We start from the raw sequence: 12,693 nt of genomic DNA, 5'->3' as shown, positions 1-12,693 counted from the left end.
CCACTAGCGTAGGTGTAAATGCGCGTGTATGCAAAATTTTGCGCAATTTAAACGACGGAAAGACAAGATATATTGGAATTAGTAACTTTAAATTTAATGTCATTTAACTTAATGTAATTTCAAAAATAAAAGTTTTTCACAATTTTATTGTAATCTTTGAAATGTTGTCTTTCGGTTTGTAAAGTCTTGAAATTTTTTATTTGAAACACTTGCGTGGAAATGAGCAGAAACTAAAGGCATATGAACAACACCTCCCCCCTTATCAAGTTGGCTTTAGCTCGACCTTAAAGGCTTATCTCGATTAAGCTTGGTTTAAAGGTTTATCTCGATTAAGCTTAGTTTAAAGGTTTATCTCGATTAAGTTTAGTTCAAAGGTTTATCTCGATTAAGTTTAGTTCAAAGGTTTATCTCGATTAAGTTTAGTTCAAAGGTTTATCTCGATTAAGTTTAGTTCAAAGGTTTATCTCGATTAAGTTTAGTTCAAAGGTTTATCTCGATTAAGTTTAGTTCAAAGGCTTATCTCGATCAAGTTTGGTTTAAAGGCTTATCTCGATCAAGTTTGGTTTAAAGGCTTATCTCGATTAAGTTTGGTTTAAAGGCTTATCTCGATTAAGTTTGGTTTAAAGGCTTATCTCGATTAAGCTTAGTTTAAAGGTTTATCTCGATTAAGTTTAGTTTAAAGGTTTATCTCGATTAAGTTTAGTTCAAAGGTTTATCTCGATTAAGTTTAGTTCAAAGGCTTATCTCGATTAAGTTTGGTTTAAAGGTTTATCTCGATTAAGTTTGGTTTAAAGGCTTATCTCGATTAAGTTTGGTTTAAAGGCTTATCTCGATTAAGTTCGGTTTAAAGGCTTATCTCGATTAAGTTTGGTTTAAAGGCTTATCTCGATTAAGTTTGGTTTAAAAGCTTATCTCGATTAAGCTTAGTTTAAAGGTTTATCTCGATTAAGTTTAGTTCAAAGGCTTATCTCGATCAAGTTTGGTTTAAAGGTTTATCTCGATTAAGTTTGGTTTAAAGGCTTATCTCGATTAAGCTTAGTTTAAAGGTTTATTTCGATTAAGCTTAGTTTAAAGGTTTATCTCGATTAAGTTTAGTTCAAAGGTTTATCTCGATTAAGTTTAGTTCAAAGGCTTATCTCGATCAAGTTTGGTTTAAAGGTTTATCTCGATTAAGTTTGGTTTAAAGGCTTATCTCGATTAAGTTTGGTTTAAAGGCTTATCTCGATTAAGTTTGGTTTAAAGGCTTATCTCGATTAAGTTTAGTTCAAAGGCTTATCTCGATCAAGTTTGGTTTAAAGGCTTATCTCGATTAAGTTCGGTTTAAAGGCTTATCTCGATTAAGTTTGGTTTAAAGGCTTATCTCGATTAAGTTTGGTTTAAAAGCTTATCTCGATTAAGCTTAGTTTAAAGGTTTATCTCGATTAAGTTTAGTTCAAAGGCTTATCTCGATCAAGTTTGGTTTAAAGGTTTATCTCGATTAAGTTTGGTTTAAAGGCTTATCTCGATTAAGCTTAGTTTAAAGGTTTATTTCGATTAAGCTTAGTTTAAAGGTTTATCTCGATTAAGTTTAGTTCAAAGGTTTATCTCGATTCAGTTTGGTTCAAAGGCTTATCTCGATCAAGTTTGGTTTAAAGGTTTATCTCGATTAAGTTTAGTTCAAAGGCTTATCTCGATCAAGTTTGGTTTAAAGGTTTATCTCGATTAAGTTTGGTTTAAAGGCTTATCTCGATTAAGCTTAGTTTAAAGGTTTATCTCGATTAAGCTTAGTTTAAAGGTTTATCTCGATTAAGTTTAGTTCAAAGGCTTATCTCGATCAAGTTTGGTTTAAAGGCTTATCTCGATTAAGTTTGGTTTAAAGGCTTATCTCGATTAAGTTTGGTTTAAAGGCTTATCTCGATTAAGCTTAGTTTAAAGGTTTATCTCGATTAAGTTTAGTTCAAAGGCTTATCTCGATCAAGTTTGGTTTAAAGGTTTATCTCGATTAAGTTTGGTTTAAAGGCTTATCTCGATTAAGCTTAGTTTAAAGGTTTATTTCGATTAAGCTTAGTTTAAAGGTTTATCTCGATTAAGTTTAGTTCAAAGGTTTATCTCGATTAAGTTTAGTTCAAAGGCTTATCTCGATCAAGTTTGGTTTAAAGGTTTATCTCGATTAAGTTTGGTTTAAAGGCTTATCTCGATTAAGTTTGGTTTAAAGGCTTATCTCGATTAAGTTTGGTTTAAAGGCTTATCTCGATTAAGTTTGGTTTAAAGGCTTATCTCGATTAAGCTTAGTTTAAAGGTTTATCTCGATAAAGTTTAGTTCAAAGGCTTATCTCGATCAAGTTTGGTTTAAAGGTTTATCTCGATTAAGTTTGGTTTAAAGGCTTATCTCGATTAAGCTTAGTTTAAAGGTTTATCTCGATTAAGCTTAGTTTAAAGGTTTATCTCGATTAAGTTTAGTTCAAAGGCTTATCTCGATCAAGTTTGGTTTAAAGGCTTATCTCGATTAAGTTTGGTTTAAAGGCTTATCTCGATTAAGCTTAGTTTAAAGGTTTATCTCGATTAAGTTTAGTTTAAAGGTTTATCTCGATTAAGTTTAGTTCAAAGGCTTATCTCGATCAAGTTTAGTTCAAAGGCTTATCTCGATCAAGTTTGGTTTAAAGGCTTATCTCGATTAAGTTTGGTTTAAAGGCTTATCTCGATTAAGTTTGGTTTAGAGGCTTATCTCGATTAAGCTTAGTTTAAAGGTTTATCTCGATTAAGCTTAGTTTAAAGGTTTATCTCGATTAAGTTTAGTTCAAAGGCTTATGTCGATCAAGTTTGGTTTAAAGGCTTATCTGGATTAAGTTTAGTTCAAAGGCTTATGTCGATCAAGTTTGGTTTAAAGGCTTATCTGGATTAAGTTTGGTTTAAAGGCTTATCTCGATTAAGCTTAGTTTAAAGGTTTATCTCGATTAAGCTTAGTTTAAAGGTTTATCTCGATTAAGTTTAGTTCAAAGGCTTATCTCGATCAAGTTTAGTTCAAAGGCTTATGTCGATCAAGTTTAGTTCAAAGGCTTATGTCGATCAAGTTTGGTTTAAAGGCTTATCTGGATTAAGTTTGGTTTAAAGGCTTATCTCGATTAAGTTTAATTTAAAGGTTTATCCTGATAAAGTTTAATTAAAGGTTTATCTTGATTAAGTGTGAAATAGAAATACGAGGCTTTATCAACAGCTATACAGTTTAAATATTAATTAAGTAGTCCATTTAAAATTTATTCGAGTTTTTATCCAAAATATGTATATTGTATGTTTAAATTCACCCTAATTATACTTAATTATGCTGAAATTAATGAAGGATTGTGGTTTGGCAGTATTGATTTAGCTTATAAATTGAGCTTCAAAAAATTAGTAACCTTAATTTTAATGTTTAGATGAGTTTTTGATTAGTTCCAACACATTGCGTTCAATTTTTATCATGCCCAGTGCTAAATTTGCGGTAACGTGTACCGGGGAGCCCGTTACAACGGATCACTACAAAGGTTACAATGTTAATGAATGATACGATTCCATAGTTTCGCTTAAATACCGGTAATTAAATCAACTAAACAATTCATAGCAATTCTGACATATAAACAAACGGCAATGAGGACTGTGGAAATAGCGAACGTAACCCTCTGTTTCCCACGTGGTTACGTTGAAAAAAAATCTGCACATGGAATTTATTTGACTAATTACGTAAAGACAATGTTCTCCTGGATTAATCAGCACCACTGTTACTTATATTTCTAAATTAAACAATCCACTCTTGGTAACAAATAATTTATAAAACGTAATATCATATACGGACTGTTTCACCAGGAAAAAAATTGTTTTAACGAATCGTTTCCAACGTGGTTACGTTGAGAGAATCTGTGCTGATGTAAACATGGAAATTCCTCTACATTGGTTTAGTTTAAGGAAATATATCACACATCTTCACAATTAGTAGCATTTTAGTGAGATTAACAAATAATGAAACCCTGTATACCTGCTATCGCTGCCTACGCTATATCAAGGCCCGAGTACGGCGCCCAATTTCCATTGAAAAATTGACAATTTAAGTTGCCGTTTTTTCCCACCAGGAGCGCTTGTAGCAGGACCTGTGTGACGTCATATTATTTGAAATACTTATTTTCCCGCGCTAGAAAGAGGGAAAATCTCCGGGCGAAACTGGGCAACGGCGGGATTTTAGGTACGTGGTAGAACGCGCGCGTACGCGGCAGCGGTCTTTTGGGTTGGTTGCTTTGGACATTTAGTTAACTTTTAATGTAAGTAAGCAACTTCGTTTTAATTATGTTACTAGTCGAAATAATGTTTATTAAAATTTTAGAAATGGGAAGGTTTTCAAGTTTTGTTTACGCACAGTGGTGATATGAATTGACAATCGGGCGGTATCCTAACCAAGGCTTAAGGGTTGTCAGCTACCTATTTGAAAACGTTTTGCGTTCATTGGCATATTTTGAAGCGTGAAGGAATGTATCATTTGAAAAATCAAAATGGTAGTGTGTATTGTACCTGGATGTAATGAAAACGAGAAGAGGAGAACGCAAAGAAATTCAAAACATCGAGATTGGAATAACCAAATTAGTTTTCATCTTTTTCCGAAAGAAGAGTTCTTGAGGAAAAAGTGGATATGCTCAATATTCAACAAAAATAGTAGTGATGACATTACTGAGGAAATAAATAAAATTCATAGCAATGGGGACTCTAAGGTGTGTTCTCGTCATTTTAAAGAGAATGATTTTAGTAATTCCTGCTCAAGAAAGAGACTAAAACCTAATGCTGTACCAACAGTTATAACTGATTGTGATAATTCATGTTCGTGCTCAAGGAATAGGCTACAACCTGACGCAGTACCAACCGTGATAACCGACTGTGATAATTCAAGTCATTTAAATTTAAACAAGGCATTGAGTTCCTTTTCAACCCCAAGAATTGCCCTTTCACCTGTTACAAACCGAATTCCTGCCATTGAAAGAAATGAAACTATTACATTTCAGTCTTGTAATTCAAGTTCGTGCTCAAGGAATAGGCTACAACCTAACGTTGTATCAACCGTGATAACCAACTGTGATAATTCAAGTTTTGGCAATAATTCACCTAAAAATTTAAACCAGTCATTGAGTGCCTTTTCAACGCCTAGAATTAACCTTTCACCTCTTACAAATCGAATTCCTACCATTGAAAGAAATCAAACAGTTACATTTCAGTCTTGTAAATCTTTTGCTAGTCCTATTAAGAAATCGCGGAAACATGAATATTTTGGGGTTGTGCCAAGAACATTTGTTAATGATATTCAACTGGAACAAAAGTCAAATTTGGCCAGAGAAAGACTGAAAAGGGCTCTTAAATGTCATGAGACACCAAATAATGTAGTGAATAGCCCAATTTTTTCAAGAAAAAGACTTTTTAATACCACTGAATATCACCAACTGAGTACCTTTCCTAATGAAAATGTATACAACCAAGAAGATCAGTCTTCAAATTTTAGCATCAATATTAAGAAACGCCTTTTTGGAAACGAAGAAACTATTAAATTTAATGAAGAAGTTCCTATGCAGAGTCCCGATGCTTTAATTCAACCAGAAGAAATTGTTCCTACGCATAGCCCTGATATGATAGAACCAGAACAGAAGTTTCCTGCACATCTACCAGTTAAAAGTATTCAAACCAAAGAAAATTTTCCTGCACATCTACCAGATAAAAGTATTCAAACTAAAGAAAATGTTCCTGCACACATACCTGATGAAAATATGCAAACCAAACAAAATTTTCCAGTATATGTACCTGATGAAAATATTGTAACTAATGAAAAAGTTCCTGAATATGAACCTGATGAAAATATTCTAATGAAAGAAAACGTTCCTGAACATGAACCTGATGAAAATATTCTAACCAAAGAAAACGTTCCTGAATATGTACCTGATGAAAATATTCTAACCAAAGAAAAAGTTCCTGAATATGTACCTGATGAAAATATTCTAACCAAAGAAAAAGTTCCTGAATATGTACCTGATGAAAATATTCTAACCAAAGAAAAAGTTCCTGAATATGTACCTGATGAAAATATTCTAACCAAAGAAAAAGTTCCTATATTTATTCCTCTTATTAAAAAGGATGCTACAACTCAAGCGTCAACATATACTCGCAAGAGAGTATGTAAATATTCCACAAGAAAACTCACTAGGAACATTTTTAAATTGAAGACGCAAATTAAAATAATGCGTAAACAAATTTCAACCCTAAAAGCGACATTAAAAAACCTCAAAGAAGATAATCAAAAGAAGGAAGTAATTCAAATCAATAAAATTGTGGAAAATGCTAAGAATTCCGATGATGTAAAAGCTAAGTTCTTAATGGAACAAGTTCTTATATATGGAAAAAAAACCATTCCTTATCACGAGTCCACCTTGAGGATTTGCTGTTTGATTTTCAAGAAATCTGCATCAGCTTACAACTACATTAGGGAATTGGAAGTCTTACATTTGCCACACAGGACCACCCTTAAGAGATTTATTGGGCACTCATCAGGAGAGGATGGCATAACCTCTTTAGTTAAAGAAAGGCTCTCGAGCGAGTTTGCAAAAATAACAAACGAGAAGGAGATTTTAGGGTCTTTAATGTTTGACGAGATGAAAATAAAAGCAAAGTTACTCTACGATCGCAACCTTGATACATTTTTTGGCAAACCAACTACAAGCATCCCACTTAAAAATAACAGTAGTGATCATGAAGAGAAACTAGCTACTCATGTTCTCTGTTTCATCTTTCAAGGACTGTGCACAAATTTTAAACTCCCAGTTGCATATTTCTTCACGGCAAACTTGGATGGAGAACAATTACATCAACTAGTCCTAAAGGTCATAAAAGCTGTTGAAGATAGTGGGTTTCGAGTAATAAGGCTGGTATCAGATAATGCGAAGACGAACACATCCGCGTTTAAGAAATTCAGCAATGGAATTTTAAAGCATGAGATTATTCATCCTTTGGATGCTGAACGAAAATTGTTTATTGCGTTTGACCAGAGTCATTTAATTAAAAACATTCGGTCACAGTTTCTGGAAAGGTTTATGCTGTGCATCGGCATTGTAATTTCTTCGCACTTCCTCGTTCAGCTTTACAACAAGCAGAAAGGCATGTTTGTCAAACCAGTAAGGTTTTTAACCCGAAAGATCCTTTTCCCAACAACATTTGAAAAGATGAATGTGCTGAGAGCGATACAAGTTTTCTCGCAGCCAGTTACTGCAGCATTAAAAACAATGTTACAATTAAACCAAGTGAAGGTTGAAGAACGCGACAGCCTGGAGGTTACAATTTTTTTCATGGAAAACGTCAGAAAATGGTTTGAGATACATGATGTATGCAACACATCTCATGGGTATCGTTCAAGAAATGATAATAAACTGCCTTTTCAAAGCATTGATGACGAACGTTTAACCTGGCTTGAAAATGAGTTTCTCCCATTTATCGAGGTTATCCAAAGCAACGCGCAAACTAAAACTGAAAAATTTACGGATGAGACATATCAAGCGATGGTTTTAACGACCAAATCTACAATAGGGTTAACCAAGCATTTGTTACACATTGGATTTCATTACGTTTTAACTAGAAAGCTATCAAGTGATGCGATTGAAGAAAGTTACAGTAGCCTTAGAAGTAGTGGCGGATTTAATGATCAATATATTCCAATGCAAGCCGAGGAAATAATATTGAAATTTCATCTACACTAGAGAAGAGTTCACGGAAAAAACTAGAAACACGTAAAGAAGACAGACAGTTATCCATTGTTGCCCAGGCAGAAGAAATCAGAGCTCGTCTTACCCCATACCTTTGGAAAGTTTTGCATTCTATGGAAAATGTTACTCCAAATGGTAATGTCTTGAATAATATCTAAAGGACTAAGTCTAAATTTATACCTTTTCAATTACAGATAGCTGTTACCCAACGATAAAAAATTGCACAATTTCCTTAATTGGTGGTTACATTGTAAAGGTGGCAGAAGAGCATACCGACTGTTATGAGTGTCTAGAGAAGCTTACCCAGCCAGCTTCAAATGCACCATTACTAAAATTGATTAAAGCACAGGACAACGGTGCTTTAAAGTACCCTAGCCGGCTTCTAATTTCTCTCCTGGTTAATGTTACAGAGTTCGCTGAATCTTCAATCAAACTTTTCCCTCAAAACTTGGTACTTGCTACGTATAGTGAAATTATCCTACCTTATTTTAGTCAACCTTTAAAATGTTCTTGTTCTGGAAATTTCAATCTCTCAAAATTACTTCTAGAAAAATATTTAAGGCCATTGTTGTATAATCATGCTCGCGATATCTCTGATATTCTGGAAATTAGAAAAACATTAACTATGAAACCACTATCCCGAAAGGTTTTAAAAGTATGAATAAATAATTAAATGATAATTGCAAGAAGTTTATTTCTTAAATTAAAAACATTCAATAGGCTTATATATGTTTCCTATCATAAGTCAATAGGCCTAACAATGAATATTTTCAATTATTCTCTTTCTGATAATTATTATTATTACTATAAATCTTTCTAAACATAATAATAATAATCATCATAAATCTTTCTAAACATAATAATAATAATCATCATAAATCTTTCTAATCATAATAATCATCATAAATCTTTCGAATCATAATAATCATCATAAATCTTTCTAATCATAATAATAATCATAAATCTTTCTAATCATAATAATAATCATAAATCTTTCTAATCATAATAATAATTATTAATCTTTCTAGTCATAATCATCATAAATCTTTCTAATCATAATAATAATCATAAATCTTTCTAATCATAATAATAATCATAAATCTTTCTAATCATAATAAGCCATAAATCTTTCTAATCATAATAATACTAATCATCATAAATCTTTCTAATCATAATAATAATCATAAATCTTTCTAATCATAATAATAATCATAAATCTTTCTAATCATAATAATAATCATAAATCTTTCTAATCATAATAATACTAATCATCATAAATCTTTCTAATCATAATAATAATCATAAATCTTTCTAATCATAATAATAATCATAAATCTTTCTAATCATAATAATAGTCATAAATCTTTCTAATCATAATAATAGTCATAAATCTTTCTAATCATAATAATACTAATCATCATAAATCTTTCCAATCATAATAAATTAATAATAATAATCATAGATCTTTCCAATCATAATAAATTAATAAGAATAATCATAGATCTTTCTAATCATAATAATAATTATTATAAATCTATCTAGTCATAATAATGATAATTATTAATCTTTCTAGTCATAATAATGATAATTATTAATCTTTCTAGTCATAATAATGATAATTATTAATGAAATGAAATGAAAAGTTTGTTTATTGTGCATAAAAAAAACTACTTACGTAGTTCTTTCTAATCATAATAATCATAATAATAATAATAATAATTATAAATCTAACTAATAATAAAAATATTTAATATTAGAATATTTGAATAATAATTACGTAATATTAGCATTGAGACGCTGAAAATATTATTAAAAAATTTGGCCCATCAAATTTATGCACGGTCCCTCCAATTTCAAATAAATGGAAGATCCCTTAAAATGGGACTGCTACGAGCGCCGTCTGCGAAAAGAAAAGAGCAAAAAACAAGGTGGCGCATCCCTTAAAAGTCCCCCCTAGCCAGAAGAGCGTACTCGGGCCTTGATATAGCGTAGGCAGCGCTGCTATATTTGTTGGTAGCAGAAAACGAAGCAGACTGCGTATTTTTATAATACAGAGCTGGAAATTAGCTTTTTTATCTTTAAAGGGGAAATACACTATGAAGACTATATTACATAGACAAACTAAAATACAACTTAAGCCTTGGCCGTAAAGAACGTTCAAAAACTTACTTTGATGGACCCTAAAAGGCACGTCCATCGTTTACGTTAGCGCATATAATTCAACATTCTCATGAGGACAGGTATACACGGTTTCATTATTTGTTAATCTCACTAAAATGCTACTAATTGTGAAGGTGTGTGATATAATTCCTGAAACTAAACCAATGTAGAGGACCAGATTATTCGTTAAAACAATTTTGATCATATTGAATCAGTCATACTGTGATGTTACGTTATCATTTGTTACCAACAGTGGATTGTTTAATTCATAAGTAACAGTGGTACTGGTTAATGCAGTAGGACAGTGTCGTTATATAATTTAATTAGTGAAATAATTTTCAGGTTTACATCACAGATTCTCTCAACGTAACCACGTTAGAAACGGAGGGTTACGTTGTTTGCTATTTCCACAGTCCACATTGCCGTTTGTTTATTGGTTTAAATTGCTATGAATTGTATAGGTATTTGATTTAATTACTGGTATTCAAGCTAAACTATAGAATAACATCATTCATTAACATATTGTATAGATAATCTTTATGTTACCACAAACCTAGCACAGGATATGATAAAAATTGAACGCAATTTGTTGGAAATAATCAAAAACTCCTCTAAACCTTAGAATTAAGGTGAATTAATTGTTGAAAGTCATTTTATAAGCTTAATGAGCACTGACGACAAGTCAATTTCAACGTAATTAAGTATAATTAACGTGAAATTAAACCCCAAATATACATTTTTTGGATGAAAACTCAGATAACTCTTAAATGATGTTCTTGATTAAGATTGTATCTACCCAAGCCGTTAGTAAAGCCCCATGTTTTCTCTTTCACACTTAAGCTAATTTAAATTATCTCCAAAGTACCTTAATAGGCGCGAAATTCAAAAGTTTTGCGTAAAATGAGAATCGAAAACTCCACTGAAAATTGTAATTAAACTCATTTTATAACCTAAATGTACACTGCCAAAACACAATCCTACGTTAATTTTAACTCAATTTAATATAATTAACGTGAAATTAAACCAAAATATACATTTTTGGATAAAAGCTCAAATAACTTTTAAATAAACTGTTTAATTATGATTAAAACTACCCAAGCCATTGGTAAAGCCCAATATTTTCTATTTCACACTTAAGTTAATTTAAACTATCTTTAAAGTACATTAATTGCCGCGAAATTCAAAAGTTTAGGGTACCACAATGATGAATATATGGCAAAAATATTAAACTGCACTAAACATTGAAATTAGGGTAAAAAATTCAAATAAATTTTAAGCTTAATCCACTCTCACGAACCACGCTCAAATTAAGATTAAAACCTTACAAGTTTTTCGTACAGCCACAGTAGTTTCCTATTTCACTTTCAAATTAATTTAAATGATAATTAAAATATATCAAAAGTGCATATAACTACATACATTAAAATTTTAGGGTAATTACAATTTAAGTTAATATTTTATTGAAACTTGTATTATAAACTAAATCCACACTAGATAAACAAGATAATCCGTTAAATTAAACTCAATCAAGTATAATTAATGTGAAAGATTCGTGTTTTGGGTAAATTCATGGATACCTTATAATTAAACTAACAAATTAAAATTAAAACTACACTTATCTTTCACCCAGCCTCCACTTTCCTGTTTAATTCTTGCGATTAATTAAATTGTCATTTAAAAGCATTTTTCCCCATTTTGAAAAGAGAGCCATTGAAAAGGAGCGATATTTAAAAGTTTTGGGGCAAAATAGTGTTTGTTAAGCAAGAGTCAAACAGTCACGCCTCTAAAGTTTGCAGTTAGGGAGAATTTCTTGTTCAAACTCGTTTAATAAACTGAAATAACACTAGTAAAAGAAGATAAGCCGTTAATTTAAACTTAATAACCATATTTAACGTGAAATTAATCGAAAACAATAGGTTTTTTGGGTAACTATAGATAACCCTGAACTGAAATTTTAAAATAAGATCAAACTACGCGAATTGTTCTTTCAGCCTAAATGTTTTCCTATTAAACACTAAAATTAATTACATTATCACTATAATTCATTAATAGGCTCCAAATACAAAACTTTAGGGTAAGGAATGTGTCAAAATGAAACTTTTCCATTTAAATTTTAATATATCATTAACATAGTTCGCAAAATCACCAGCAACAATTTAATCTGGCAACATTCAATGTAATAATGTTGCCAATAAAACAAGGGCGTCTAGCCCATAACTAAGCCACATCGCTAGCCATCTCTCGCTATCCCTAATTCAATAAATTTTCTTCTACTGAAATATCACCTAGCATACCATTCAAGTGGGGGGGGGGAGCAACAGAAAATTTTAAAGCACAGTCTTGCGATTAGTCTTGGAATTTGGGCCTCAAATTACAACCTCAAATCTGTTTGGTACACATCAACTTCAACGTAAATGTTCAATGTGATTACCATTGTGGTGCAGGCACTCTTCATCTGTCCATGTCTTGCAATAACTTTTCAAGCAACGAACTCATGGCGCAGGAAGTCCAATTAAATGCCTTCAGAGATTTTCTTATCAAGAAAAAGGGTCCGATAATTTGGTTTCCAAGAATGCCCTCCCGAAAATGCACGTTATGAAGGTTGAGTTGTTTACCAAACAGTTTAGAGGTTGCAATTTGAGACCCAGGTTCTAAGAGACTAAGACTAATCGTAGGACTGTGCTTTAATATATTTTGTTGCATTCAGGCATACAGTAAAACATGAATTCTAAACATTAATTTACACCCTGTATAATTTAGTATGACATCTCCCGTTGGCAGTATTGGGGGTTTTACA

The 12,693-nt window shown here is 31.7% G+C and overlaps 1 protein-coding gene and 1 long non-coding RNA gene across 2 annotated transcripts; both read left to right on the top strand.

The window, feature by feature from the left end:
- Nucleotides 1–4,001: 4,001 nt before the first annotated feature.
- On the top strand, nucleotides 4,002–8,372 carry LOC149619169 (uncharacterized). The gene is made up of 3 exons (XM_089854780.1): nucleotides 4,002–4,268; nucleotides 4,331–7,871; nucleotides 7,931–8,372. The coding sequence occupies exon 2, from the start codon at nucleotides 4,497–4,499 to the stop codon at nucleotides 7,728–7,730; it is 3,234 nt and encodes a 1,077-aa protein (XP_089710906.1). The 5' UTR covers nucleotides 4,002–4,268; nucleotides 4,331–4,496; the 3' UTR covers nucleotides 7,731–7,871; nucleotides 7,931–8,372.
- Nucleotides 8,373–9,933: 1,561 nt separating this feature from the next.
- On the top strand, nucleotides 9,934–10,512 carry LOC149619168 (uncharacterized). The gene is made up of 2 exons (XR_016375287.1): nucleotides 9,934–10,357; nucleotides 10,427–10,512. It is a non-coding gene; the product is annotated as an uncharacterized LOC149619168 (long non-coding RNA).
- Nucleotides 10,513–12,693: the final 2,181 nt, after the last annotated feature.

This window comes from Phalangium opilio, unplaced genomic scaffold, assembly GCF_054372755.1.
Source record: "Phalangium opilio isolate 3A_F unplaced genomic scaffold, DU_Popi_V2 ptg000209l_1, whole genome shotgun sequence".
NCBI classification, from domain to species: Eukaryota; Metazoa; Arthropoda; class Arachnida; order Opiliones; family Phalangiidae; genus Phalangium; species Phalangium opilio.
The sequence above is the reverse complement of the archived record's forward strand: the minus strand, read 5'-3'. Positions and strand labels throughout refer to the sequence as shown.

Excerpts from the sequence above, each read along its gene's own strand:
- LOC149619169 (XM_089854780.1), top strand. The coding sequence starts at position 4,497 with ATGGTAGTGTGTATTGTACCTGGATGTAATGAAAACGAGAAGAGGAGA.